Source organism: Thamnophis sirtalis, unplaced genomic scaffold, assembly GCF_051295495.1.
Source record: "Thamnophis sirtalis isolate CommonGarterSnake01/CBP01778 unplaced genomic scaffold, rThaSir2_p1.2 scaffold_3, whole genome shotgun sequence".
Classification (NCBI taxonomy): Eukaryota; Metazoa; Chordata; class Lepidosauria; order Squamata; family Natricidae; genus Thamnophis; species Thamnophis sirtalis.
Window position 1 is genome coordinate 60,904,453 of NW_028261383.1, and position 27,815 is coordinate 60,932,267.

A 27,815-nucleotide genomic window follows, 5' to 3' on the forward strand; every position below is an offset into this window, starting at 1 on the left:
AAAATCCCTTGCCTCTGGGTGCACATTCCACTTATGTTCCCTCTGTCATGGTTATGTGTGTATCAGCCATTTTTAACTGCATATACTTTGGATGGCTCAGAAATGTTTACATTTTTAACTATCATTAACAATGGCCATTCATTAGGTCCAATATATTAAGTTGAATAATTAACAGGCTAACCTTAAAACTTAAATATAATCAATAAAGTTAGAATTAAAGAACTTAAAACACTTTTTAATGCAAGTACAAATTGGAGATTGCTACAAAGACTTCCAGCCTTCATTATTAGTGCATTCATTAACCTAGAATATTTTCAGATATTTTGCATCTATAGTAGACTTAATGGAGGTTTTACAGTCTGGCTGAGCTGTCAGCTACTAACAAACTTTTTCCTTCTGATAAAGTCTAACGTTTGTCCCATTACTTTTCAAAACTCACAATCTCTCATACAATGCACCTTTAAAGTATGAATTGAATCAACATATTTAGAATACATCTGTAGAATATGTGGGGGAAATATATTATGTAGGGTTACAACATTAGAAATAGGGCAGGTAATCCATCTCTCCTAAGAGTAACCCCTTTCAAAAATACCCAGCTCTAAAACTAATTTCAGAATAGTCAAATTGTAGAACAATTTGGTCTACAATTTGAAGTTGTTCTAATTAGCTACTGACGAAAGGTTGTTTTTATCCAGTGGTTGGAGAGCTTGAACTAGATATGAGAAAGTAAGACAAATCTGAGAAAAACAGGCCGAAGCAGGCATGGGAAATTTGTTTGGGCGAGGCAGAGCCTTAGGTGAGGCACAGAGCCTTCATTCCCTATGGAATGTGGAAATCAGGTAAAATATTATACCTGCCCGTAAGCATTGTAATGATTAATAAAAAAATTTGATTGGACTATCTCAAGAAAGAAGTGGATACATATCTAAAGTATTAGCACATTCCTGGTAATCTCTTGAGAATATGCAATAGTTATGATTCAATAGGGGTGAGAATGGAGAAGGCAACCAGAAACTCTTAACACCCATTTTAAGCTAGAGAAGGGCTGAAAGTTTTGGTCTTTTCTATATTGGGGTTAAGACACTTGTTGTAAATATAGTAATGTAGACCCCACTCCGCCCTGAGTCTTCTGAGAGTGGGCGGCATACAAGCTAAATAAACTAAATAAACTCAATGCTGGGCTGATTTTTCCATCTGGGGTTTAAGAAACAAAACTGGTGTCTTAAATTGTTGCAAGATTAATGTTTGCAATTTCAAATGCAAATAATTTAAAACCTCTTACTTCTCAACATGAAAGTGAAATCATTTCAGCTTCATCCATTCTAATTATATCTGAATATCACTGCCTAGATCTCTCTACCCCTCCTCAGGCAGAACAGAAAATCCTATTTTAGGATTTTGGTAAAAAAAAGTTATCTGTATCCCTCCTGGCACCAAACGTTTTTAGTTTTGAAGAATACAAATGCATACTTATTTTAGTAAAAGCTGCATTCTTTAATGAATGTAACAATTTACATACATAACATTGCTTATTTATTGGTTTTCTCTTCATGATGCATTACTTTAAAATTCTCTATACGATACAGTTTTTGAATTGAAGCACTTAGAACACACATATTTGAATACTTAAGCCTAACCTCCTCAAGCTATCCCAAATAGAGAATTGCCAAGAAGACCTCCGCAAATTAAAACTGTTTACTGTAATAAGAATTTCACAAAGCACAAAACCTAATTGTCACTTCTATGGCAAAGTTGAGGCATTGTACTTATAAAGTAGCAACCTAACCAAATACATTTCAATTCTATGGCTGAAATTATTTGCTTACTGCATAAACAGAAAACTTCATAAATAGATGATTCAATTTTATTTGGGAATATTTTAGAATAGATAAATGTGGGAGATGGAAGATTTTTTTTAAAGAGAAATACTAAAATAGTAACTGTTTCCCCAAATTAGTAAATATAATTTCAGGTGTTAACATTGCTTTTTCTGTTGACTAGAATAATAGGGATTTTATTTTAAAAAACACATACCACATTTCATGTTGTTGGAACTTTAATGCCCAGGGGAATACGGTGCATTAACAGATTTTGGATGAATGAACTGGAATATTTATTTTAAAAAATGGAAACAAACATCAGCGTTCATATTAACAAGTAACAAAATGCACTAGTGTCTGAACGAAGTTAATGGGATGCCAGCAAAATTTAGTTCAACCATACATTCAACTGTGCCTGAGTGTTCATACAAAACCACTACAACTAAAAAATTTCACCTGTGCAATACAGAGTTTCTCTGAAAGAATTTTTTCTACTTGTTTGACTGGACGAATAGGTTTTCCCAACTGGTATAGAAATCATCAGCCATGACTCGCCTCCAGATGAGGTTCAGAGCCATAACTTCAAAAATACACTTGCGTGCCATTCTAATCATGTTGGGATTAATGTTCACCCTGCTGTTTGACTATTTCTGGCAAAGACCATCATCTTTTATAGAAGTTTCAGAAATGCATCACCTGTAGTATTAAAATACTACAATCACATATTACTTATTTACCCGTGTATTTGGTATACATTATGAAACTTCCAATAGATAAGTGGCCCATCAGAAAATAGTTTAAACAGCAGGGCTTAACCTCAGCAACCACTCTGACTGATATCTTTTCCTGAAGATTTGGTAATGTTCATTGTAGTGAATACCTGCAAGAGAATGAAATAGCAGAATGAGATTAAAATCCTAACAACAAAACATATAAAAACTTTTCAATTATATATACAAATATATATGAACAGCAACATGGATATCTTACTATCTTAATGTCTCCACTGATTCAATTTAACTAGAAGGAAGCTCTAAAAATGCTGAAATAAATATACAATGCCAGGTTTTACAGAGAAGACTTACAGGTAACGGGTGGTTATGCATCTATATGTGGGAGAATGCCTATGCGTGGAATGAATATTCTCTTGCTATCAATACAGGTAGTCTTCGAATTATAACAGCTTATTTGGCAACTGACTCATATTTATTATGGTTGCAGTGACCCAGGGTCATCTGGCTACTTTTGCAACCTTTTGACAAGCAAACTCAATGGAAAAGCTAGATTCACTTAACAATCATGTTACTAATTGAACAACTGCAGCAATTCACTAACAACTGTGGCAAGAAAGTGTCAGGCTTGGAAGTCGTCGTTGTATAGGGCCTCAAGCCTACCACATATTCAAACAGATTCTACTGTGTGAAACTGGGACGGGGGATTGTATGGAGCATGGGAGATATGTAGCCAAAATAACATTCCTTTTGGAAAGTCAAGGTTGCCTTGTCTCTGCATCTGGATGGGAGGAAACTTCCTTCGTGGCAATGACTGATTGGACCATGTGATGGACCTGTGGGTGTTGGGGAGGGTCTTGAACTTTCAACTGGGTGGGGAAAACCTGGAAGCTTTCAGATTTGGGTTTTCCCAGATGTGCCAACATGGCTCTTCTAATAAATTGGTGTTTTAAGGAATGTCTCTCCTTACTTTATTGAGGATGCTATTTGGAACCCTGACAGAAAGGTTGTAAAATGGGACAAAACTCACTTAACAGATGCCTCACTTAGCAACAGAAAGTTTGGACTCAATTGTGGTTGTTAAGTTGAGGACTACCTGTATTAAACCGAGTTTCCTTTCCTTTCCTTAAAAAAACGACTTGTTTAAGATTAATGCACTATAGTATCTTGTCTCCTAATATAATGTCATGAGGGAAAGACGTTGGAAGAATGGGCAAAGATAGCTGCCAAGGATAGTCATGGAGAGAGCATAGGCCACAACTGGATAGTGGGCAGGGCAAAAGACAGTCCCTAGTTGTAAAGGAGATTGTGGGGGGAGGGTTGAACTTTCAAAATTTGCAAGATACTGTTAACACATTTTTATAACGAAGTGGGATTAATTCATCTGATTGTGATTTCTATCTGGTTTACCCGACACCTAAACAGCAAGTAATTCAACCTGAAATGATTATTATTGTTTTAGAAAACAGGATGTATATATGCAATATCTTTTAAGCAATATTTAAAAAACACTGTAATTATTACCTCTGCACAAGTTGGATGTATGCCAATGGTTTCATCAAGTAATTCTTTTGTGATACCACATTTCATTGCTGCCCCAAAACCCTGGGTTATTTCCCCAGCATTAGGTCCAAGTACATGTAATCCAATTACACGGTACTATAATTAAGAGGTGTGACGTAGAGGAAGAAACAAGAATAGAGATCAGTTACTTCATATTTTTCTCCTTTTCTACTACTCCATTAAAGAATGATAATCAAATTGCATAAGTTAGCCCTTAAATCTTGCTGAAAATACAAACATTTAACTTTTCATCTGCTTCCTAAAAAATAAATAAATTGGAACACGTAAGATCAATTCCAAAGTAATAAAAGTCTACATAGATGTGTATATTAAGGTCTACATAGCTATGTATATTAACAGCTTTATATATAATATTATTTCAAAGTAATTAGATGGATTTGGATCAGGTATTAGAAAAAGAATGAAATTCTACATATGATATTACTAATAAAATATACATTGAAATTGACCAATGTCATGTTCTACTTGATGATCCTTTTCCCCAATGGAAAAACTGCTTCAGAATGGAAGGCAGCAACAATTAATTTAACAATCACTTCTACTAGATCTCAGAGCTTTGAAAGAACCCTTCTGTTTAAGGGAGGATTTTGTATCCAACCTATAGCAAATATTTCAGGGTTATTGTAAATATCAATAGAGCAATACACATAACGTTCATTTCTGAAAATATGAACATAAAAAATATTTTAGAGCAAAATACATACATCGTTAAGTTTATTGCAGATAACTTTTGCATAACAGGTATTGTTGTCTCTATTTGGTATTGTCCATTCAAGTGGCCAGAAGTAAGTGTGATATACCTGAAGAAAAACAAATGTCAGCTGTTATATAGTGGTTTTTAAAAAAAATCTTATGTGTTTGACATCATGGGCATTTGCTGACTATACCTAGAGGTCTGCATGGCAGAAGTCTAAACTATGAAATGAAAGCATGAAGTCTTCTGCCTTTATTTTATGAAAACAATGAGTACAGTGGTCTCATTCTGAAAAAAAAAACTCCACTATTTTGGCTACTTTGGTTTTTCAGTAGATTACAATGTCTTCCTGATATGGTCTTGTTTCTCTACCTTGTTTCTCTCATCAGATCTTTAAAGAACAACAGAGTTGGAAGGGACCCTGGAATTGTTCTAGTCCAACACCCTGCTCAAGCAGGACACCCTATACTATTTCAGACAAATCTCTGTCCAATCTCTTCTCAAAAACTTCCAGTGATGAAGTACACACCAGCTCTGAAGGCCAGCTGTTCCACTGGTGAATTATTCTAACTGCTAGGAAATTTCTCCTTATTTTTAGATTGATTCTCTCCTTGATTAGTTTTCAGTTGTCATACTTTCTTGCTGAATGACACTGGGATCCAATACAGCTAGTCGTTAATGACAACCACAATTGGGACTGGAATATTGGTGGTTGAATGAAATAGTTGTTAGGCAAGATGCCCATGTAACTGCTTCACTCAGTAACTGCAATCCTGGCTCTCCCATTTGTAGTCATTAAGAGGATGGAGCAAAAGAGCTACCAGGTGAAGGAGGGCAGGCAGTTCCCCTGCATGCAAGGAAAGGAACTCTTGCAGCAGGTCGCAGAAATAAACCATGGATCATCAGGTTTTCAAGACTGTTTAAATGATAACTGAATTATTAGTTGGTATGGATAACCTTTTGCAGACCCTGGTAATGAGTTAGCTTTGATAAAGGTATCTAGGAAAAACAAATTCCATTGCTGGATTTTGTTGATCCAAGAAGCAATCAAACTGGGAATTATTGGCCCAAAACACTTTACTGTAGGAGCATTGAATCAAAAGGACATGGAATCCTATTTTTTTTTAGGCAATGAGGAAAAAACCCCAACTAACTTTATAACTGAGTACCAATCATATGGTTTACAGTTATAACAGATTGTTTTTTTGAATTTGCCTGATAACAATGGACATATTGTTATATTGCTTCATTTTGGAAACTTATTTGTGTTGAATATTAAAATAATTTTGATTGATTGAAAATACCCAGTACATAATGCAGATTCAAATAATTAGCTTGTGTAAAATTCTTTCAGTGATTGTTTGAAATTGCATGAGCACTGAATAATGTCACTTATCACCATTTTTTCATATTTATGACTGTTGCAGCATCCCACAGTCACGCAATCAAAATTCAGATGCTTGACAATGACATGTATTTATGACAGTTACAATGTTCCAGCCTCTTGTGATCACCTGTTGCAATCTTCTGGTAAGCAAAGTCAATGGGGACACCTGATTCACTTAACAACTGTATTTCTAACATATCTGCAGGTATTAACTTGACAACTGTGACAAGAGAGTCATAAAATGGGACAAAACTCACGTATGAACTGTCTTGCTTAGCAACAGAAATTTTGGGCTGAATTGTGATCATAAGTCGAGAATTACCTGTATATTTCCCTCAATGGTAGAACTTATATCACATTACATTACAACAGCATACATTACCACAGATCATACAGTTTTACACTCACTAATTAAAAAGTATGGGTTACATCACTGGCGATGTATTATACAGGTTTTTTTAATGTGATGTTTTTCAAATAAAAAAGTTTCAAGTATACCTCTATATTTTCTTGTCCACATAGTTCAATAGCTTTTTCTTCTGGGAAGCCACAACAACCATATTCCAGAGGTGTAAACACTGTAGTTGGCACATTAACATAATCACACTAAAAGTGGAAGCATAAAATAGGACTCAAAACATGTAACAACAAGAGTAAAGAAGCCAACAATTGTATTCCCCCCTAAATACTTCAAGACCAAATGTACAGATAGTGGTCTACTCTGTAGTTTTTTTTTAAAAAAAAGCAATTTTCAGCCCTTTTAGGGACATTAGGTAAAGAGTATGCATACATATTTAAACTTTATGGAAGAGAAAAAGTTGATATATTATGGCCTAAGCTTATTTTTTCCTTGTTTAGCAGTGATGCTACATCAGACAGAAGTTTTTTTCAAGCTCCTGAATATAAGATTGCCAGCCTTTTGTCTAAACTTAAAAGTGTTTCTCTACTATGACTAAGAATATACATTTACCTTTACAGAACTTCCTCCAAAAAGTCTGCGAGCTAATAGCTTGCCTGCCTGTATGGCAACTGGTGTAAGTTCCAGCTTTCCTTCCAAAATATCCCCAATCGCATAGACATAAGGTACATTGGTTTGTTCTTCATCATTCACAGGTATTTTCCCATTACTTGTTAGGAAAGAAAAAGATAACAACTGAAAATCACAGCTCTTTCTTTCACACAGACAAAATTTATCTAAAGATTTATGCTTAATGTGTTCATCAAGCAGATAAAATGTTCCCAAAGTAAATAATTTCAGAGTTTGTCTACAACAAATTGAAAATTAATTCAAGGTAGTGGGATCTTCCATTTCTTTTAATACTCATCTAAAACCAGCAAAATAAAAAATATGAAAAAACTCAAAATTGAAAACAGTTGTGCATTTTCATTACTGGCAATAAAAACTGCAATCATTCAATCATAATCTGAACTAAAACTAATTACAATCACAATGTTTAAGATTCAGTAGTTAACCTTATATTTCAGGACTTCTAAGTATGCATGTGAAAGGTATTCTCTTTATTTTTTAATAGAATTTGAAACATATGAGTAGCTTTTCAGGAAGTGAAACAGTTCAAATACTTACTTTTCATTTATTTTCACACCAATTTTATCCAAGCCAATAGTCCTGGTGCAAGCATCACGGCCAACAGCTATCAAAACCTAAATAAAATGAATCATGTTTGAAATGTAGTGTGGCAGTCCTATATTAGAACTGTTTTCACACTCAGAAGAAGTTATGGTTAAAAACACAATAGATTTTGCTACAAAACAAATTCAGAAGTGTTAGCATAATTCATTTCTTTAATATTATTAATAGATAGATGTTAGCAATTAAATCAAAGGGAGCAATCCAATAACAAAAGTTCAACACAAAAGCTGTTGCTAAACTCTAGATTTACCAACCATATGCACAAAAATGCAAAAGTGTCTTACAGTGTTATATTCTCCTTCAATCACTTGTGATCCTTCAGTGGATTTTGCAATTACTTTGAGTTTTCCGGGCATGCCATCTTCCAGCTTTATAATCTGCATGGAAGAACAACAAACAAAAAACTTACAGCATACTGATTGCTATAGTCTTTATTCTGATTTGTATATTAGCCATTCCAAATTAAATAATTGTTTATGCTTATGCTTATATCACCCAATCCTGGAAAAAAGAAAAAAAATCTTATACTGAAGAATACTTGCCTCAATAGGAACAAACTTTCTGATGAATTTTACTCCATGTGTTTCCATGTAGGCACCTGCTTTTTCTGCCATTTCTTGATCAAAGCCACGAAGAAGAATTGAGCGCACCATAACAGTGACATCCAAACCAAGGCTAGCAAGAAATCCTGCACATTCCAAAGCTACATAAGAGGCTCCCACAACTAGAGTCCTTCCAGGGCAATAGGGGAGGGAGAAGAGGTCATCGCTGAAAAGAAGAAATATTAGTGTAAATTATTAAAAAAGTAAACATTCTGTCCAACAAACCAAAAAAAGTAATGATTTCATTTCAACTAACCTCGTGATACAATATTCTTTATCTCCTGGGATACCCAAATATCGCGGTCGTTCTCCAGTAGCAATAACAAATGTCTGTGCTGTATAGAAAGTTGCTTGTCCTTTTCTGTTGACTGCCTAGTAAAATAAATCTCAGCATCACATCTACTATCCTTTTAAACATGAAATATTTTCCAAAAGGTATTTCCAGCAGCATATATTTATTACATTTTACTCTTAAAACATTTTTATGCAGGGCATGAAATATTCAAAGGTTACTATATTTTGAGCTTAAGATGATTGTTTTCTTTTGTTCTGACTTACATACTTACATACTTACAAACTATCCTACTTTGGATCATAATGCGAAGACCTAGCTCTCAGAAAAAGATTTAATGCTAGGAAAGGTAAAGGAAAGTGAAGGGACAAACAGAAGCAAGATTGCAGATCTCAGTTCCTGTGGCAATGAATGCACAGTTGGAAAACCTGAAACAGTACATTAAGATCAGATTGGCAATCTATGTGGTTGCTAGGAGTCCACAGTGACTTGATAGCACACAATCAACCAATCAATATTATGTGGATGACACAGCAAAAACTGTTGTTTTATTTTTGATGAGATTTGCAGGCAGGTACTAATGTCAGACTTGCCATAGTCTGATCCCTTAGGGAAGAAAAACCCTTGACTCCATTTGGTGGAAGTGAAAGGAACTTTTACTAAGAGATGCTGGTTGCAGTAAAGTCAAGCGGAATCTGAGTTTCCCATGCAACAATACAAAACTTCAATCCCATCCCTCCACCCATGAAAAGTCCAAACCTAGCCAATACTGGGAAGTTTTGCGAATGCTGAGGTGTTTGGCTTGGTTACTTTCCACACTCAGGGCAAATGGCCTTGAAGATGCATTGGCACCGACCAGTTCCACATTGATCTGCTTTTCTTCAGCTTTCATCTCCCTTCCCAAAATTCCCATACAAAAATGTGTACAGGTTTGTTGCCCATTTTTTTCCTCCACCTCTCCCCACATGTCCTTTGACAGTAGAATGGAAGTGTGGCAGCAAGCCAGAGATGATGAACCGGACACATAAAATATACACACAAATTCTCTATACACCTGTAGCTAACAACTAAATAAGTACATTGTTGATGTTGCTATGTTGTCCATATATGGATGTAAATCCTTCATTGACAATTAAATATTGCTTTAATGCTTTCGGACAGGGATTTAAAAATATTTAATTTTAAATTTTAAAAAAGTCACTTTCTTAACCAAGTTTTCTGTAAGCAGGAGACAGGCACCGTACTTATTTTTGTTACAATTGAACAAAAAAGACTGGCATTAGGTATTTGTTTTAACTACTTAACATGGGACATTTGAGAAGTTTAGAGTTTAATTCCAATATGAATTATGTTACGATGAAATATTTTGAATAGTGCTGATTGATTTTAAACTTGGAATATTTTTTAATGTATAGAACTCTCTTGTTTATAGAGGAAAAAGAGATAAACATTGCAAACAAATAAGAGAATCAATATAGAAATTACTAATTTTATTATCCTAATTTTAAAAACATGCATTGGAAAAATCAACATTTTCTTACTAATAGGAAGGTAGTATTAATCTCTCTATTCATATGCATTCAAAACATTTTTATCTAATTGCATGCAATCATATTGAGAACAAATGGGTTACAAAGCTTATTCTAATTACAGTTTTAGAACTCCTTAGTTGGTTTTTGTTATCATAAGTACTCATTCTTTATTGAAACAATGCGTAAAATGGACTTAGTCCAAGATCAGTTTTAATAGAATAGATCACAACCTTCATTTCAAATTTAAATGTCCTTTTTCATTTTGTTACTTTCAAGTGCATAGAAAGCCTCTTTGAATTCTCACTAGTTTACATTACTGGTATATGGAGCTTCACCACTCTAACTTATTTTAAGTAATAAAAAACAGAATGTAACATTAACATGCAAAGCACAGCAACAGCAACATAATCAGATACTTGAATTTTTAAAAACTGATCTTTACTTCAATAATATTAATAACCAAATGCAGTTTCAATTTAATACAGCAGTCGGAAACACATCTCATTCAAATGCACATAATAAAATCAGCAATGAAAGTTGCATAATGTAATATCAATTTGCAAATAAATTAATATAAACGGTAGATATAAAAATCTTAAAGCTATTTTCCTTTTAGCAAAGCTCCAGTTAAAACTTGGTACTATTCTCTGCGAGTTCCTCCAAAACTGATTATAATATGCTCATATATCTTATTGGTTACTAATAGATTCAATGTCTTTTGAGTGTTTCAAATTTAAGATAATGTAGTCGGCAACTGCAAGCAAATTTAGCAAATTTCAAGTTTTTTCTGACCCATATTCACTTTGACCCATTTAACTGACTTTTTACTCTAGTATTAAACATAAGGTTGTACCAAAACCCAAACTCCATAAGCCAATTTCAATGTTTCATGATTTTTGGTTTTCAAAGAAAATATTACTGTTCTTAAGAATATTCAAATATCATGCATCAAATGAATATGTTTAGAAGCAACCAGTCAAAACATGTAATGTAATTTATGTGATAAATTATTTATGGGGCCTGACTTCTGGTACACCCTGTAGATTCAGCCGATTTGGAAGGATGAACACTTATGTAAATTTCTGCAAGTACCTTGATTTTATGTGATCCAATAAATTCCCCATACGCATTGAGGTATGTCACAGTCTTCTCACGTAAAGCCACCCGATATCCCCAATTCAAAGACCCTATGTAATTTTGAATTCCTTCAACCATGGTTTCCCAATTGTGTTTAACTGAAAAAAGATACAAAGAATCACAGGTAAAACAGTATGCAAACAGATTAATTCATATAATTTATAGTGAGCTTGTATAAGTACAGTGCAATATTCAATTGGAAAATATTTAAAATCCGAATGCTTCAGAAATAAGAAATCAAGCATATCATATTGAATACACAAACAACTATTTGTATCTCTCTCACACACACACTAGTCCTTTCTATATGACCAGTCACTTATTGGGTCCTTATAATCCAGATTTGAAGTAACAATGGTTGGACCCACCTTCTGTGGTCAAATGATAGGACTACCCACATTCATGGATAGTATACCTTTTGAAAAACTTGGCAAAGAAAACTTCAGGGACTAGTCCAGGCAGTCTTTAATAAATAGATACTATTGAATGGGAAAAACTACAAATATACATACATACATATGAACGATAAAGAATATTCATTGTTCTTTAAGAGGCAAAGTACAGAACAAGTCTATTCAGACCAGATTGCCAAGTTTGAGAATATTCAATGAAGAGACAAACTTAGTTTTACATAAGTTGCACAGATTTTACATCCTAGAATCACCATGAGTTCTTATCTTTCCAGATAAATACATTCACAAACCTTGTTGATCATATTCCCAGCCAAACTTTCTTGAATCTTGCAGTGCCTGACCTAATAAAGCTGCTTGATGCATCAACTTTTTAGGAATACAGCCAACATTTACGCAAGTACCACCAAGCCCTGAAATGGAAGGTGCAATTTTAATTGTTTTGTTTAATGTTACAAGTATTTAAGAAACTTTATCATTAATGCTTAGCCATGTTTATGTATCATAGCTGCATTTTTAACATTATCATGTTAAAAGAGGAAAGTCATTTCTAATTATATTTCTTTTCTTTTTCTTGACTATATTATTTTTTTCTACACCTATTTTCTCTCTTTATAATTACTGTATTTTTTGGACTATAAGATGCACCGATGTATAAGATGCAGCAAGATTTTGAAGAGGTAAGTAAGAAAAAAAAGTTTTTGGCCTCCCCGGCTGCCAGGAGCCCTATGCAGGCTTCAGCGAAGGCAAAAACACTAGTTTTTGCAGAAAATGGACCGTTTTTCGCACAAACAGGGACATTTTTGCCTTCACCCCACCCTGCTGAAGCCTGCATAGTGCTTCTGGGAAAGGCAAAAACGCCTCCATTTTTGTTAAAAACAGCTCATTTTTCACAAAACTGGGATGCGGGGGCGGGGCTTCAGGAGGCCAAAAGATCTATGAGGTCAACAGTTTATTGTATGAGTTCCATGATGATACTAAAATGTTGAATGAGTAAGCCAATAGTAATATTTTTCTAGTACAATATTTAAATATAATATTTAAAAATAACTTTTAATATACTTATAGGGGAATGAAAAATAGTGGTTATCTTAGGTCCCTGGAGGATCTAGGCAATACAATCTTTTGGTGGAATGTTATTCCAAAGGGCAGGAACCATGAAAAATTATTACTTATCATAACACTACACATTGTATACATTATTATCATTATCAATTATTCATTTAACTATATCTATTGTCACTAAATTTCACTAAGTTTAACTAGTTTTAAATTATACTCTTCCATCTATCAACCTGTATCTTTCCAGTAACAAAACAGTCTCATATCTTCTGTCATTTGTGGTGTCAGTCATCTAATCATCTCCTTAATCAACTTTTTATGGACTCCTTTTAGCAACTCCTTGCTTATAAAATCTCTCATGTAATTTCGATGCCCTTCTTCTGTTTCCTTAATCAGCTTATCTTTAATAGATATGAATATTGAATGGTACCCATGAAAGGAAGATTAGAAATCCTTTTGGATTATATATAAAGGTTAATAAAAAAGAACTAAGTTAGATGCAATTAAAAGTTTTGATTATTAGGGGGGAAATCTTATGATACATGATATAGTCAAATAAAGGAGGGATAATGATAACAATGTATATATAGGTATAGGTACAACATAAGGAAACTGGATGTAAATTGTAAACAGTGATTTGGAAAGGAGGATTAGAAAATTTTGTTATTAAATATTATCAATGTTTAGCTAGAATAGGACATAAGGATTCAGTGTTAATGGAGGATTTTAGAAATATGTGGTTATGTATTAAATCTTGGTGTATTTTATGATGAAGGACATTTAAACAATTATAGTCAAATGAAAATGGAGGTATGATGATGGTAACATGTATAAATATTTGAATTAAAATACTTGAGTTAATATGAATTATATTTGTTGACTGTGGAAGAGATGCATGAAAGTCTTTTTGTAACCAACTAATACACTTTCTATAGTATGTAAAGAAGGATGTGTTGTGTTTGTTTTGAAAATAAAAAAAATATTTTTTAAAAAAGATGGTCCCTATTTTTCTACTTGCATTTTTTACATGCTTTTAAACTGTTAGGTTGGCAGAAGCTGGGACAAGTATTGGTAGCTCACATTAGACACAGTACTTTTGCTGAATTATTTAGAATAAAGAGAAACAGAAATGGCAGCAAATTAAGCAATGTGGCATTAATAAAGTTAATATAAGCATGAAACATACCCCATGTTGTACCCAATGGTGTTGGCACAACATAGTCTAAAACCATGACCTTCTTCCCTAAGGTGGCAGCTTCCTGAAAAGAAAAAAACAATAGATAATCAGAATAGATTATGATTTAAAATATAGAACTTAAGAGTTACATGTTAACTATAATCTCTAATTAAAATAAAATGCCAAATGTTTGCTTCCAGAAGTCAATTTAGCATGTATCAGATTTATTCAAAAGGATGATAAATAGAATTAAACATGGTTTCACAAAAACAGAAGTGGTATATATAAATACAGAAAGAAGTTAAGCTTCCTTACATTATTAACCTTGAATTATTACATCCAGTAAAAACCAATTCTGGAGATTTCTCCTTCTCTATAAACACCTGCAAGTTACACACTTGTGTATATGGATATGTATATGCTAAGCATATATCTAAGGAGTTTACAAAGTAATAGATAATCTAAAACAATTAAAATTAAGAGGGATTAAATAAACGTTTAAAAATCATTAATTCAATTAGGTACATATAGGGATGTTTGTCATGATCATCTCCTTTTTTGCAGTATACTTTCAGGCAGATACCTTTTTTGTTGGGAACAGAACATTCTGGGAAACTCCAGAACATTCTGGAGTTTGTTGTGGGGGAGTTAATCTTCTGCAAGTGGTTTGGGTAGCTAGAACATTGTAAACAGCTTTCAGGTTTGAGGGTTAATTTCTGGAAGACTGCTGGATCATCTCTAGAATGGCTGGAACAGCATCCTCAGAATAATAAGATTTTGAACATATACTTCTTAACTTTAAAGATTTTTAATCTTTATTTAATGCCTCTTAATTTTAATTGTTTTTATTAACTTTTTATCACTTTGCCAGCCACCTAGTTGCATATAACAAATCTATTTATGAAATTAATTTATCCTCACATATCTCACATATAAAACTTTCTCTCACATATAATGCATAAGAAAATGTATAGACATTTTTATCCTGTTTCAAGCAAAAAAGAAAAATGGACATAAGACAATGGTGAGGAAAAGAGATAACATTAATTAGCATTACAAAAGGATTAAAATAACTAGGAATTAGGAAAAGGTCTATCACTCCCAAATGGCTGGTGAGGCTAATTTTCTATGGTATTCTAGGCAACTATGATGCTTTTTGCCATGCAGAGAGCCACTCACTGGCATTTTGAAGGTGCCAAGCCGCAGGAGCCGGGCGGCGGCAAACAGGCGCTCACACAGCTTGACGATACCCCATGGTCAGTGAATGGTGCTCTACACGGCTGGAAAGGGGGTTTGCCGGGTGGCTGCTCTTGAGCATGGTCACTTCATGGCTGTTGTGTTGATGCAACAGCGCAACACAGCCATTCACCCATGTGGCTGTGCCAGCTCTTTGGGAGCCTGCTCGCAAGAGAGCAGCCCCCTGGCAACCCCAAAACAATAAGCCCTCCCCTCATAATAAGGCCCAAGCCATATTTTGTGTGTAAAAAGAAAATAAGACCATGTCTTATTTTCGGGGAAACACGGTAACACCACACTACTTGGGGTTTGGGAGGGAGTTTGCAACATACAGGTCTATAACTGTAAATTGTTAAAATTTTCATGATGGATGGGACTGAGGAAAATTATAGTTCAATATGGAAATCACCAGGCCAAAAAAGGCCAATACATGAGTATCTGTATCCACTTGCAGTAAAAGCTGATGTGTAGTGAATAAGGTCCATGTTTCATACTATTGGTCAAATTTATGTGTAGAACTCTACATAGGATTCTAGCTTCATTCTATCTCCCCAAGATCTTCTTTAACACTATGATGTAAGCAAATTGGTTTGCCTATTGGTTCAACATCACTATGAAATACTGATAAGTCTGTCTGTCTGTCTGTCTGCCTGCCTGCCTATCTATCTATCAATCATGACCAGTAGGATGAATCTGAATTAAAAAAAATTAAAACATAGAAGTAACATTGAGTACATACCTTTGAACAAGCAAGTCCACCAGAACCACCACCAATAATAATTAAGTCATAATCATATGATTCCATCTCTTCACCCTTTCTATCCCCTAAAAGCTTCTGCAATGTACCATCATGGTAAGCCTGCAATAAAAACGTAGCTTATTAAAAAGGGATGAATATTTTATTAGTTTTCTTAATCTTCAAATGCATAACTCTTAGATTATAACTAATGGGTTTCTTCCTTTTGGGGCTGGCTGTTTGATCCCATGAAGATTTCTGGAAATGAAAGGGACTTTTACAATTTCCCATTCTGAAGTCAGATGATCCTTTGGAAAAGTGAAGGCAGGTCTTAGTAGAAAAAGGAACCTGAACATTGCCTTAATTCCCTTTATATTCATATAAATTCTACTTCTATGAACAGAAGGACACTAGATAAAACTTGATGCTGATCCTCAAAGTTTGTTTAGCTAACAGAATGCAACTAACGAGGTCAGCAACCATACTGAATATCAGTGCTTTCTTGAGCTGTAAAAGTTAATAAAAACTATTACTGGAAAATTCATTTTTAAGCAATTAATGTAATCTATAGCTTTAGAGAATAACAATACAAAAAGATATTAGGAAAAGCAAATACTACATACTCAAGCTACAAAGAAAAAAAAAGATATGATGTATGTACACAATTTATATAAGTGAGCAGACTATTCTTTACAATAATTCATTTCAGTAATAACCAGAATTTGTGAAAGTAATCTACTGAGGAACTGCTTAAAAATGTGAGTCAGAGTTATTTTCATATATAACAGAAGGAAGTTGAAAATTACTTGAAAAGTTTGATCACATCCACCAATATGGTTTCCATTTATAAACACATTGGGGACAGTCCTTTGGCTCGTCAGTTCTAGTAGTACTTCCTGGATAATAGGTCCATCATCTAGAATTAATAAAAGCGAAAATATTATTTATAATAGTAAAGTTCATTGATTTGCTATGAAGCATAAAGAGCACTATACAGCCTGTTGAGATCCATTCAAGTAGTAAGGCATCTCAAATTAAAATATCGATGTATATTATAAAACAAGACTTGAAAGAATTAATAAAAATATTTATTCACTAACTGAAGACAAATTAAAAACTGGTTAATCTAAAGTTGAAATATGTTTTAAAAATCTGCCAATAAAAAAGTACTTCAGACTTGTAAATTTCTGTGGAGATGTTCAGTCATCCTGGTCATAGTTGTCTCAAAGGTACTTTTTAAAAAAGCAACTGGACTTTTCTCCTTCTTTAGATGTTTAACTTCTCATCCAACAGGCTTCATTGGTTCTGACAGGATGGTAAGAAGTTGGAAGGATTAGTTCTAGCTAGTCCTGTCAGAATTAATCCTTTCATTGCCCCACCATGCTGCCAGGACTGAAGAAATTTCTCGGAAAAGAAGCAAAACATCTTCCACGGGGAAAAAGTCTAGTTGCATTTTGAAAAAACAGCTTTGAGATTTCAGACTTGTATTATTTGCTGTAAATCTAAAAAAAAACATTTTTATTCTTGTTCTCATACAGTTTAGTCATAAGAGGCAGACAATTAAATCTTTCTCTAATTTTGCTTCATATATTATAGTTATTATGAACAATAGCTAAAAAGCACAAGAAGCTTCATTCTGATTTCCCACACAATATTAAAAGATTAGTATATCAATTCCATCTTTGATACTGTAACTGTCAAACTCCAGATTTTTTAAACACAGTTTTAGAACTTTGTAATAAAAAGGGGGGGGGACTAGAATAAAATCATCACTCATTTTTACTTTACAGTTCTTAGAAAATACAAATAGCAAGGAGTTTTAAGTTCTTATATGAAGTGTGCCTTTAAATAAAACTAACTTTCTGAACTTGCTTTCAAAAAACAGAGTTATGTCTAGTAACCCAAAAGATTAAAAACCTTTAAGCCCCAGTTTCAAACTGGCTTGATAAAATGAAAGCAGATATAATTAATCAGATTTATTAAGGTTCAGAAAAGGCAAAACACAATTCATATAAAACAAAATATCTCAAAATCTTTACCAAATCTTCAACTAAATATCTAAGATAGGTGGAAAAGAAAGATTCAGACCTTTCTACAAGTTTTCTTCTGAGTTAAACATTACATTTAGTCAGCTCTCTATATAAGAATTCAGGCAGAATTAGTTTCTTAAAAGTATTTTCTTGCACTGTAAATTTATTAGGAATGAATAATTCCTATTTAATATTCCATCTCCAGATTTATATAGTAAAGTTGTGTGTAGGAGTGAGTTCTACAACATACTGGTTTGGGTCAATACAATTAGAATCAATCACTTTTGGGCTGCTAACTAAAACACAAATAAGCTAACAGATAAAAATCTGTTTTGCAGAATTCAAAATCTAGAAATGCAGACATGCAGTTTAAAGGCTTTCTGTACAGCCTCCAACTTAGTTACCACATCCGCCATTCATACAGAAGACAAGAACTTGCTTATCCCATCTGGGTTTCTCAATTATTATGTACAGTAACACCCAAGACTTAAACAGATACCACCAAACAAAAGATGAAGTGCTAAAGTGAAATACCATAATATATTGCAACATAGGACAGAAATTTTATTTTATAAAGAAAGCATTTCCTCAAAGCATTGGGTATTTTTCAGTTAAGTCCTTATGGCAAGTGCATTATTTTATTTTAGACTGAAAATATATATCGGGAGAACTGTAAGTCAAACTGCAGTACAGTATATTTATACAATAAAATAGCAGAGTTGGAAGGGACCTTGGAGGTCTTCTAGTCCAACCCCCTGGCTAGGCAGGAAACCCTATACCATTTCAGACAAATGGCTATTCTCTAGTTGAGGTTATATTTTAACAACTTATCAAACAACATACACTTTTTTTTTGGGGGGGGGGGGGGACACTGTATAACTATCTCCATGCCATGGAAATATAAATGCTCTGTTGGATATCGGGCATCTCCCTTCTTGACCACATCACAAATGACACCATTTGACAACATTTTGGTGTGGCACCAATTACAGAGAAGATGAGAGAAGGCCGGCTCTGCTGATATGGACATGTCCTGAGAGCGGCACCTTCCACCGTTGCCAAGACTGCCTACCAAATAGAAGTCAATGGCCAGTGATCTTGAGGGTGCCCAAAACAGAGATGGCAAGACATAATCAACAAAGATATGCAAGCTATGGGCCTGCGGCCTGGAGATGCAGCTAATCGTGCAAAGTGGCATTCAATGATCTGAAAAGCAGCCCTGCATGTGCGAGAATATGCTAGGAAGAAGGAGGAACTGTATAATTCCAGAGATGAAACAAATTCACAAAAAGCTTCAATTTTAAGAGCCATTTGTTCAAAACAAAATCTTGAAAAGTTGTGGCATTTTATTACACGTTCTAGTTGGAGGAAGTTCGAATTGTATATAGAGATTAATGTTATCCTTACCAATCTTGTCAAGCTCCAGAGCACTATATTCCACTCCTAGAGTATGAAAGAGATCTTTCACCTGTAAAAAATAAAATTTGATAAGGAAATAGGAAAAGACATAAAACTAGAATTTATGCTCCTCTTGAACAATGCTGCTCTTTAGATTAAACAAGCATTTAAAATAAACAAGTAAGTAATGGCAGGCTACATTATTTCTTAAAATATACTGTACACAACAGGTATGGCAGTTTTGGCATATATCTTTTGTATATATATATATTTTGTACACAAAATCATTAGCTTTTTAAAAAAATATGCAAACCATTTAAAAGTGTGGGGGAAATGCTCACTTAAATAAGGAACCAAAGCATTTGGAAACCCATGCAACAAAGCATCTTTTATTTGCAAGTACAACTACAGTGATTACTGGGCTCCTTACCAGAAGAATGCAGAAGAGCTTGGAGAGTCACAAGGTTACAGGTTATACACCTTCTAGAAATGATACATAAGACTTACAAAAGCAGAGAAACAAAACCTTTATTACAGGAATCTGATAACAATATGGGAGGATCTTACTATGAGATAACTCAGTTCTTCTGGGGTTACATTCTGGTCTTCCAAGAAAACTCCAAATCCACCCTTTTTACTGATACTAGCACTTTTCTAAGATAAACAATGTCTTTTTTTGGACCCATAAAATACTGTTTGTCCCCTACAGCATTTTAATCTAAGGCCACATTCAAAGAGTAATATTCTGCTACATCATCTCCCAGTCATCTATATACTACTAAAACTCTCTTGTCTGTTTTTGACCTTCAATTAGTCTAGCTTGTGCATCACAGCACAACCATTTTTGAGTGAAGGTATCTAAAATCTGCTAACTCAAAGAGCTTATATACAAAATCATGAACCCATTACTCCATTGTAATTGAAATTCCAAGGATCATCACACCAAGTGCATTTCCAAAGTTGTGGCCAGTACAGCAACATCACAGCTGTGTTCACGATTGTGATTTCCAGCACTCTGTGCCAGTTTCCCATAAGCAAAATCAATGAAAAAGAGGACTAAGGATAGAAACTACTATGCAGGAAGGAGAATGGCATGTTCACCAAGTGCGGCTTTCTAGAGGAGAGAAGAGGATTTGAAGGGAAAAGAATATTGTGGATGTTCTAGCTCTGGGCGGTTGCCACTAAGTTCTAATTAAAGCCTTTGGTTAATTCTAAAATGAAATCATAATTACTTTACACATAGCAACACCTTATTAAAAACACTACACACTCGAATATTAGCAAAAACAAAACAATTCTAGATAAAAAGATAGTTAATCTCAGAATGATAGAGCAATTTGGCCATAAAACTATTTACTATAGTCCATCTTCCTCTTGAGTCAGAAGGGAAGTGAAACTGAAGTTCTTGTATGATATAGCTGAATGTCACTTGCTTCATTATCTGAAGCAATCAATTTCTCAAAGAAATTAATGCTTCTTTATCTTGCATGTGTCTCATATAAAGGAGCTGACTGGTTTACAAGAATATTTTTGCATGTCGCCTTTTGTCTGATGAATCCAAAATTCAATAAAGTTCTGCAAATGTTTCTAATTTAAAGACATAATTGTTTTAAGTTTTTTAAAAAAGTTTTCATTGTTTCAATTTGTAAAAATACCTTAATGGTAAACTATATTATAAACCTATGATGTCAATGAAGTACAGAATTGCTTTTACATCTATGAAGTCCTTGGGATACAACCAACAATTTTTAAAGGTTATGATGGCACTGAATAAGGCTGATTTATGATTTGTCATAAGCAATGCTGTGGCCGTTGCAGCACCAAAGCAATCATATGATCACGATTCAGGCACTTGGAAACCAGCTCACAATTACAACAATTGCAGTTGCATGAACACCATTTGTGACCTTCCCTGCTGGCTTTCCATAAGCAAAGTCAATGGGGAAGCTGGCGGAAGATCAAAAGTTATTCCCACTGCTTTTTCATCTGCCTGCCCACCACTGTCCATGTTCTGCAGTGCCTGCCTGCCCATAGCTCTTCTTCACCAGTCTACCTGTCTGAGAATCTCACCTCTTCCCACATTACAATCATATGTGGTCCTCACTTAACAACCTGCATGGTCCTGAGGTTACAATAGCAACTGGGACTGCCATCACTAAGTGATGAAGTCATGTGGCATCATGCAGTTCAGGTACCAATTGCTGTGGTAGCTCAAGGGCTAACTGTAGGCAGCAATTTGATACTTGAAAATACTGAAAGCTTTGAGAGATGCCCATTTTATTATGAATGCAGAAAATTGTATTTGCCATTTAAACTACTGTACATAACTTTTATTGAATACAAGCACAACCGTTCAGTAATTTAACATAAAGAAAATGAGAACACAACTCCTTATTTTAAAAAAGTCTTTTAAAATAGGACTAAAAGTGTTATAATGTACCGCATTTTTCAGAGTATAAGACCCACCCTTTTCTCTCAAAAAAGAGACTGAAAATCTGGGTGCGTCTTATACACTGAATACAGCATTTTTTTGTCTCCCGAATCCCTGCCCCCTTCACCAAAATGGCCATGCATAGCCTTTAGGAGGCTTTCAGAGTGCTCTTGGGGGCTGTGGAGGGCAGAAATGAGCGACAAAAGGGGCATTTTTTGCTCAATCCCCCCCCCAGGAGCACTCTACAAGCCTCCTAAAGGCTATTCATGCCCTTTTTTTGAAAAATAAAAACAAAACAGGGCAATTTTCGAGGTCTGCAGAGTGCAAAAACTTTTTTTTTTAATTTTCCTCTTCAAAATCTTGGTGCGTCTTATACTCCAGTGCATCCGAAAAATATGGGTATTCTGAATGTATGGAATGAGAATAAATTAATTGATGCTTAGTGTTTATGTAGTGAACCTTATTTATCACCTCCATTTTAAGAGTGCCAACTACTGTATAAAATGTTTTTGCTAACTTATTTAACAGTTCTTAAACTTACATCCTTATAATAGCAGCTCTTTAAATTTAATTGCTAATATGACTTTTATCTGTCTTACACAGGTACTCTCTGGACAATGTCCAAGGTCTAATGTGTAATAGCAATTCCTTCTGCTAATATGACCAGGAGTTTTAACTGCTTTTTTGAGGGGTGGGGTAGAGAGTAGAATCCAATTGGTTTTGTGTAGTTTAAAGAATAATTTAAAATAATGTAACTTTTTAAACCTTTTATTTAAAGGTGGTTCCAAGTCGTTTTGCCCAACGAGGAAGCACTGGGAATTGGCACAGGTCATAAATTGTACAACTATCTGAATTCTATTTGACTTCCACAAAAGCCTGAGAAAAAAATTCAACTGCTTTGAGCACTGGACTAAGCTCATATACTGGTATGCAAAAATTTCAAAGTACTAATTCATAATAATTTTTGAAGCATGCATAGCCCTAAAGGTCAGTTATAATTCAAACTGCTTCTTATTTCTTCAGAGGACTTAAGGTGATAGCAAATATATGAAGCTTACCCCCAAACGACAGCACAACCTAGCCAACCAGCTGATATTCAGCAGTAACAACAGCAATAAATAAAGATTTATAACAAATTAATCTCTAAATTATTTCACTTAAAATATGTTATGGTACCCAAAGCAGTATTTTCGTAGAAGTAGCAGCATGCTAATTCAAAAACTGCCTTAGAATTCATATGGTAATTTGAAAGTTGATTGTAAATTACTTTGGTGGGAATAGTTAAGATGGACAACTCAGAATAATCTAGAAAAGCTTGCAATATACAGTGGCCCTGAGTTTAGCAGCCAACATAGATACATACAGACATACGGGAGAAGCATTTCAATATAATTTAAGTACAACCATTTTTCTATTATTATCCAGTGCTGCATATACAGAATTGTACCGTAATCATTCATGACCATATGTATTTTTGAAGATTTGTTATAAATACCTCTTCTACTGGATTATGAAAAATATGACCATAACAAAAATGGAACTATAAAAACAGCTAGACTTTCTTAAGTAGATTTGGAAATAAGTATTTCTGAATTTAACTCAGGCCTAGCTATTCAGGACATTCAACTGATTTTATTTCAAACCTTCACGAACATTTGTAAGTTAATAACATAACCCTATATTTTTGTTAGTACTAGGCCAAATAAACATTTTGAATTGATTCTTAATCCAACCAAGCCACCAGAAAGAAACTTCACTTTAAAGGATTTTTTTAATGTCATTATTAAATGAATAAGGAAGATATAGTGGATAAACTTTTTAACTGCATGTAAGATTCAGTGGAATCCTATCTAGGAAGGAATTCATACTGTCAATATTAGCAAAAAAGTTTGCATCTCACTATTTTGACTCGGGAAACACCTGCATATCCTGAAATCTTTTAGTATAAAGTTCCTCCCAAAGTTATTTCACAACAATGAGATTAACTGTGTTTAGTTGTTTTAATTTGTACTTATTTATATTTTGATCTGGTTCCACCAGTAGTTTTAATGTAGCCATTCAGAAAAACTCTGTGGCCTTTTGATTTATTAATACTTTCTTAAACCTAATATTTTTCTTATTCAGTATAGTTTCTTCCCTATATTGCCTTTTGAGTTTCCATTTCTATAATCTACAGTATTTTTCCCTGTATAATTTCATTCTCTTTATTCAGCTATTTTCTACTTCTTTAGAGATAATGCAGGATTAATATATGCTGATATTAATATATGTGAATAATGCTTATTCACATTAGGTCCTGTCAAGTATATCATGATGGTGTTTAATTACCACAGAGGTGAATTTCCACCATGACTCATTATATTAATGTCTTCCTAGGCCCACAACAGAGTGCAGCATCATATTAGCGAGAGTTGTATAAGACAAGCTGTTGTACAAGGTGTATTATTCAATAATAAGCTGCTTCTTCATAATTTCCAGCATTTCTTTTATATAGAGTATTAGTTTACAAATTAGTCAAAATTAAAACCTGCAACAAACAATTACTAAATTAATGGAATCATATACATTTGTTAGTAATTAAAACTCCAAGCAATAGGTCAGAATAACATCGGAGAAGGAATTCAACATTTCATTTCATCAATTTGTTTCTCTGGAATCTGTTTAATCGTATAATTATTTATTTAAATTAAGAACATTTACATTAACTACAGTCACAATCGATTTTATTTCCATGAAGAAAATTTCTTTCCCAACAACTTGAATGTGGGATTCAGAAATGATACACTAAAGGAAAAGAAATACATCACCTTTTACAAACAAAGGCAAATATACATGTTCCAGGATATTATTGCAGGATCCAATCTGGGTCGGTCACTGGGATCAATGGTTTAGATTCCTGAGCTTCTCTCTCATCAGAATGATCGAAAGACTAAACCTCTGGTTTTGGTAACCGACTCAGATTGGATCCTATCATATTTTAAACCACACTTAATTAACATTATTTTAATTTCCAACATGCAAGTATTGCACTTTCTCTCCTCTGAATATTTTAAATGCTTCTGAACACCTTAACATATGGCATAAGCATGGCAAATAAGCTATGTAAATACAAGTGGAATTTCATGTATGAGCACACATTTGCCCAACTGTCAAATGACACATTTTACGTCCTCTCAATGAAATTTATTTCCAAAGAACGTGCAGCACAACATTCCTTAATAAAGGACTCGGAAATCCTGGCACTGTGAATCCACCTGGGATTTCCAATGGAGGTTGATGATGAACTAGCTCTTTAGACAAAACTTGGTAAGGCAAAGGGGATCTGGGCTTTTCCAATTTGGTCTCCAAAAATCACCAGTGTTGGCTCCTGGCACTGCCTGGACAAGTCCCTATAGGGCAGTGGTTCCCAACATGAGGCCCAGGCTCCACGGGGGGGGGGGGGGGGCAATCTGATTTTTAATGGAGACAATTTGAACCTTGTTTAAACCAAATGAATGGCCTTTTAGGCTTCCTCCACTTGATTAGAGTTCACTTTTTGAGTAAAGTAAGAATTATATGTCAAAGGGGGGCATCAGGATTTGAGAGATGCTTAGGTGGGGTATGGCCAAAAAAAGGTTGGGGACCACTGCTATAGGGATTGGGGGGGGGGCAAAACGTCAAAAGTGGTTTGTCACTGCCTTCATCTGAGAGCGTTGGCCACCATATTTCAAGTATTACAAAGCCCATGCTGTTTGGCTCTGAAAAAGAATTGGCCCAAGGTCTTATTGTCTAAAAAGGGAACCAGAATTCATGTCCCCTTGGTCTCTTGCCTGGTTCCTGCAATCTCTACACAAAAGTTTACATTGCCCAATTGTTACTTCGGAGCCTTGACTGAGAGATTAACCCGGACGCCCTATTATGTCACTCCCGGACGGCCGAACAAGCCTGCTGGCGCGAAAGCATTGGAAACTAAAGCGAGGAGGGCCTAGCCTGCGCCATATGTATACCCCATATTCCTCCAGATAGCGGAAGAGATAGCACAACGCCCTCCGGGGGAGAAGAAATAGCTAGAAGAAACGGGAAACGGCAACGGAAGGGACCGTGTGTGAGAGAGAATGTTTGTGTGTGTGTATGTGGGGGGGGGGGGGCTTAATACAAAGGAAGCCCCGAACGACCTGACACCAGCAGAAACCTAAACGGCGGGCTCAGGCGGCAAGACGGGCCCGGCAGGACCGTTGCCACGGCAACCCCTGCTTCCTCTCTTCCCCCCCCCCCCCCACTCACCTTCCTGCAGAAGGGGCAGTAACTCTTGCTGAAGATCATAACCCAGTTCGTGCTGATCAGGCTGCGGACGCGGAGCTTCACCGCATCCAGGTCTGTGACACGGACCTGACCAGGAGGCGGCATGGCGGGGGGTGGGGAGGGCTCGTTTAACACACACCACACCACCACCACGGAGGCCGAAGAAGCAGCGCAGACTTGCCCGGCAGGATCTCAACTATGCGGTCACCTCCGTCTCTAGGCGCTCCGTTTTAACTCTCGTGCATGCGCGGCCCCCTAACTCCGCCTCCTTCCTGTCCAATGAGAAAGGCGGAAAAGAGACAGGCAGGCAGGGGGGGCGGGTAGTGGGGAGGAGAGGAAGATTTTACTCGGCGGTTCTCGAGAAGGCGGGCTGGGTGGGAGAAATTGCGGACGTCGAAGCGGGAGAGGGCGGGAGTGTGGCGGGGTCGCCGTACGAGGGCGGCCAGATGGAAAGCGAAACCGACTTTCGGCTTTCCGGCTTATGAAACAGGGGATACGGTCGAGCCCCATCGAGCATAAATAATAGGAGAACATTTGGGTCATAGCTTCCCACCCGTTTTGATTTCGCAAGGATTTTCCCCCCTCTCAAAATACAATGGAAACTTAATTGACATACGCCCATTTACAAGTATACCGCCCTGCAAACCCTTATGTTTGTACTATGCAGTACAAACCTTTTTTTTTCTATTGCAAATAGTAATAAGTAATCCAGTATAAGGAACGTGGGAGATCGATTATGAAGGAGAAGAGAGATCCTCTTTTGCATCTAACATCATTTTGGTATTAGAGTCTCTAAAATATAGAAAGATGTTTTCAATTCAGGCTTTCAATATGAAGGATTTAGAGAGGTCTATTTTTTTTATCTCTCTGTATCTGTGTTTGATAAGATGATCCATGCCTGGTTGCAGGATTTTTCCAGCTTACTCTATATCCACAATAATAGCTATTGTACCTTTAATAATGACTCAGCAGTTTTCAACAACAGTATCTACAATCCAAAATACTGCTGTCATATAAATGTGGAGGGAGTTGAAGGAAGTTTGGATAAGGAAGGTTGTTCTGAGCAAGTTTGTGAATCCAAGCTTCATGCTACATAAAAATGTCTGCGTATCATCCAGGTTTTTTTTTTAGAAAAATATCCCAGAAGGATTCTAAGGATTTAGAAAATGCAGAAGTTAAATTTATATTCTAAACATTAAAACTGAAACAGGAGAGGGGCTGGAATATGAGGGGAAAGACAGTCTACATAGAAATTTCAGACTAAACATACACAAAAAACTCCCCGTGTACTGGAAACATTTATTATCTCTGATTATGGGAAAGCTGAGCTGCAGTAAGGCCAGCTTTGAGAAAAGAATATTAACTAGTGCCTTCACTTTAGTAGTGGTAGCACAACAAATAGAACCCTTCAAGAGTCTCCGTAGGTTACAGGATCCTTTTAAAAGTCAAGATAAAAAGAAAGGCTCTCCACATAATATAGGCTGCACAAATTGCTATGAAAGAAGTGGCACTCAAAAGAGTTTTTAAAAAGCCAAAATGGAGCCCTTGCCTGTACAATCAAAGTCCTACACTTTGTATATGCATCAGCCGCATGCATCCACATACTTATAGGGCTTTGATC

The 27,815-nt window shown here is 35.3% G+C and overlaps 1 protein-coding gene across 1 annotated transcript; it reads right to left on the reverse strand.

Moving 5' to 3' along the window:
- Positions 1-219: 219 nt before the first annotated feature.
- On the reverse strand, positions 220-26,415 carry TXNRD3 (thioredoxin reductase 3). Its single transcript, XM_014054518.2, has 16 exons — positions 26,177-26,415; positions 19,492-19,552; positions 16,861-16,970; positions 16,058-16,177; positions 14,092-14,164; positions 12,137-12,256; positions 11,389-11,531; positions 8,729-8,844; positions 8,413-8,638; positions 8,155-8,247; positions 7,805-7,881; positions 7,190-7,346; positions 6,718-6,825; positions 4,843-4,938; positions 4,079-4,213; positions 220-2,703 (listed from the first exon to the last, which is right to left on the reverse strand). Exons 1-16 carry the CDS (start codon positions 26,297-26,299, stop codon positions 2,635-2,637), a joined length of 1,827 nt encoding a protein of 608 aa, XP_013909993.2. The 5' UTR covers positions 26,300-26,415; the 3' UTR covers positions 220-2,634.
- Between the last annotated feature and the right edge of the window lie 1,400 nt (positions 26,416-27,815).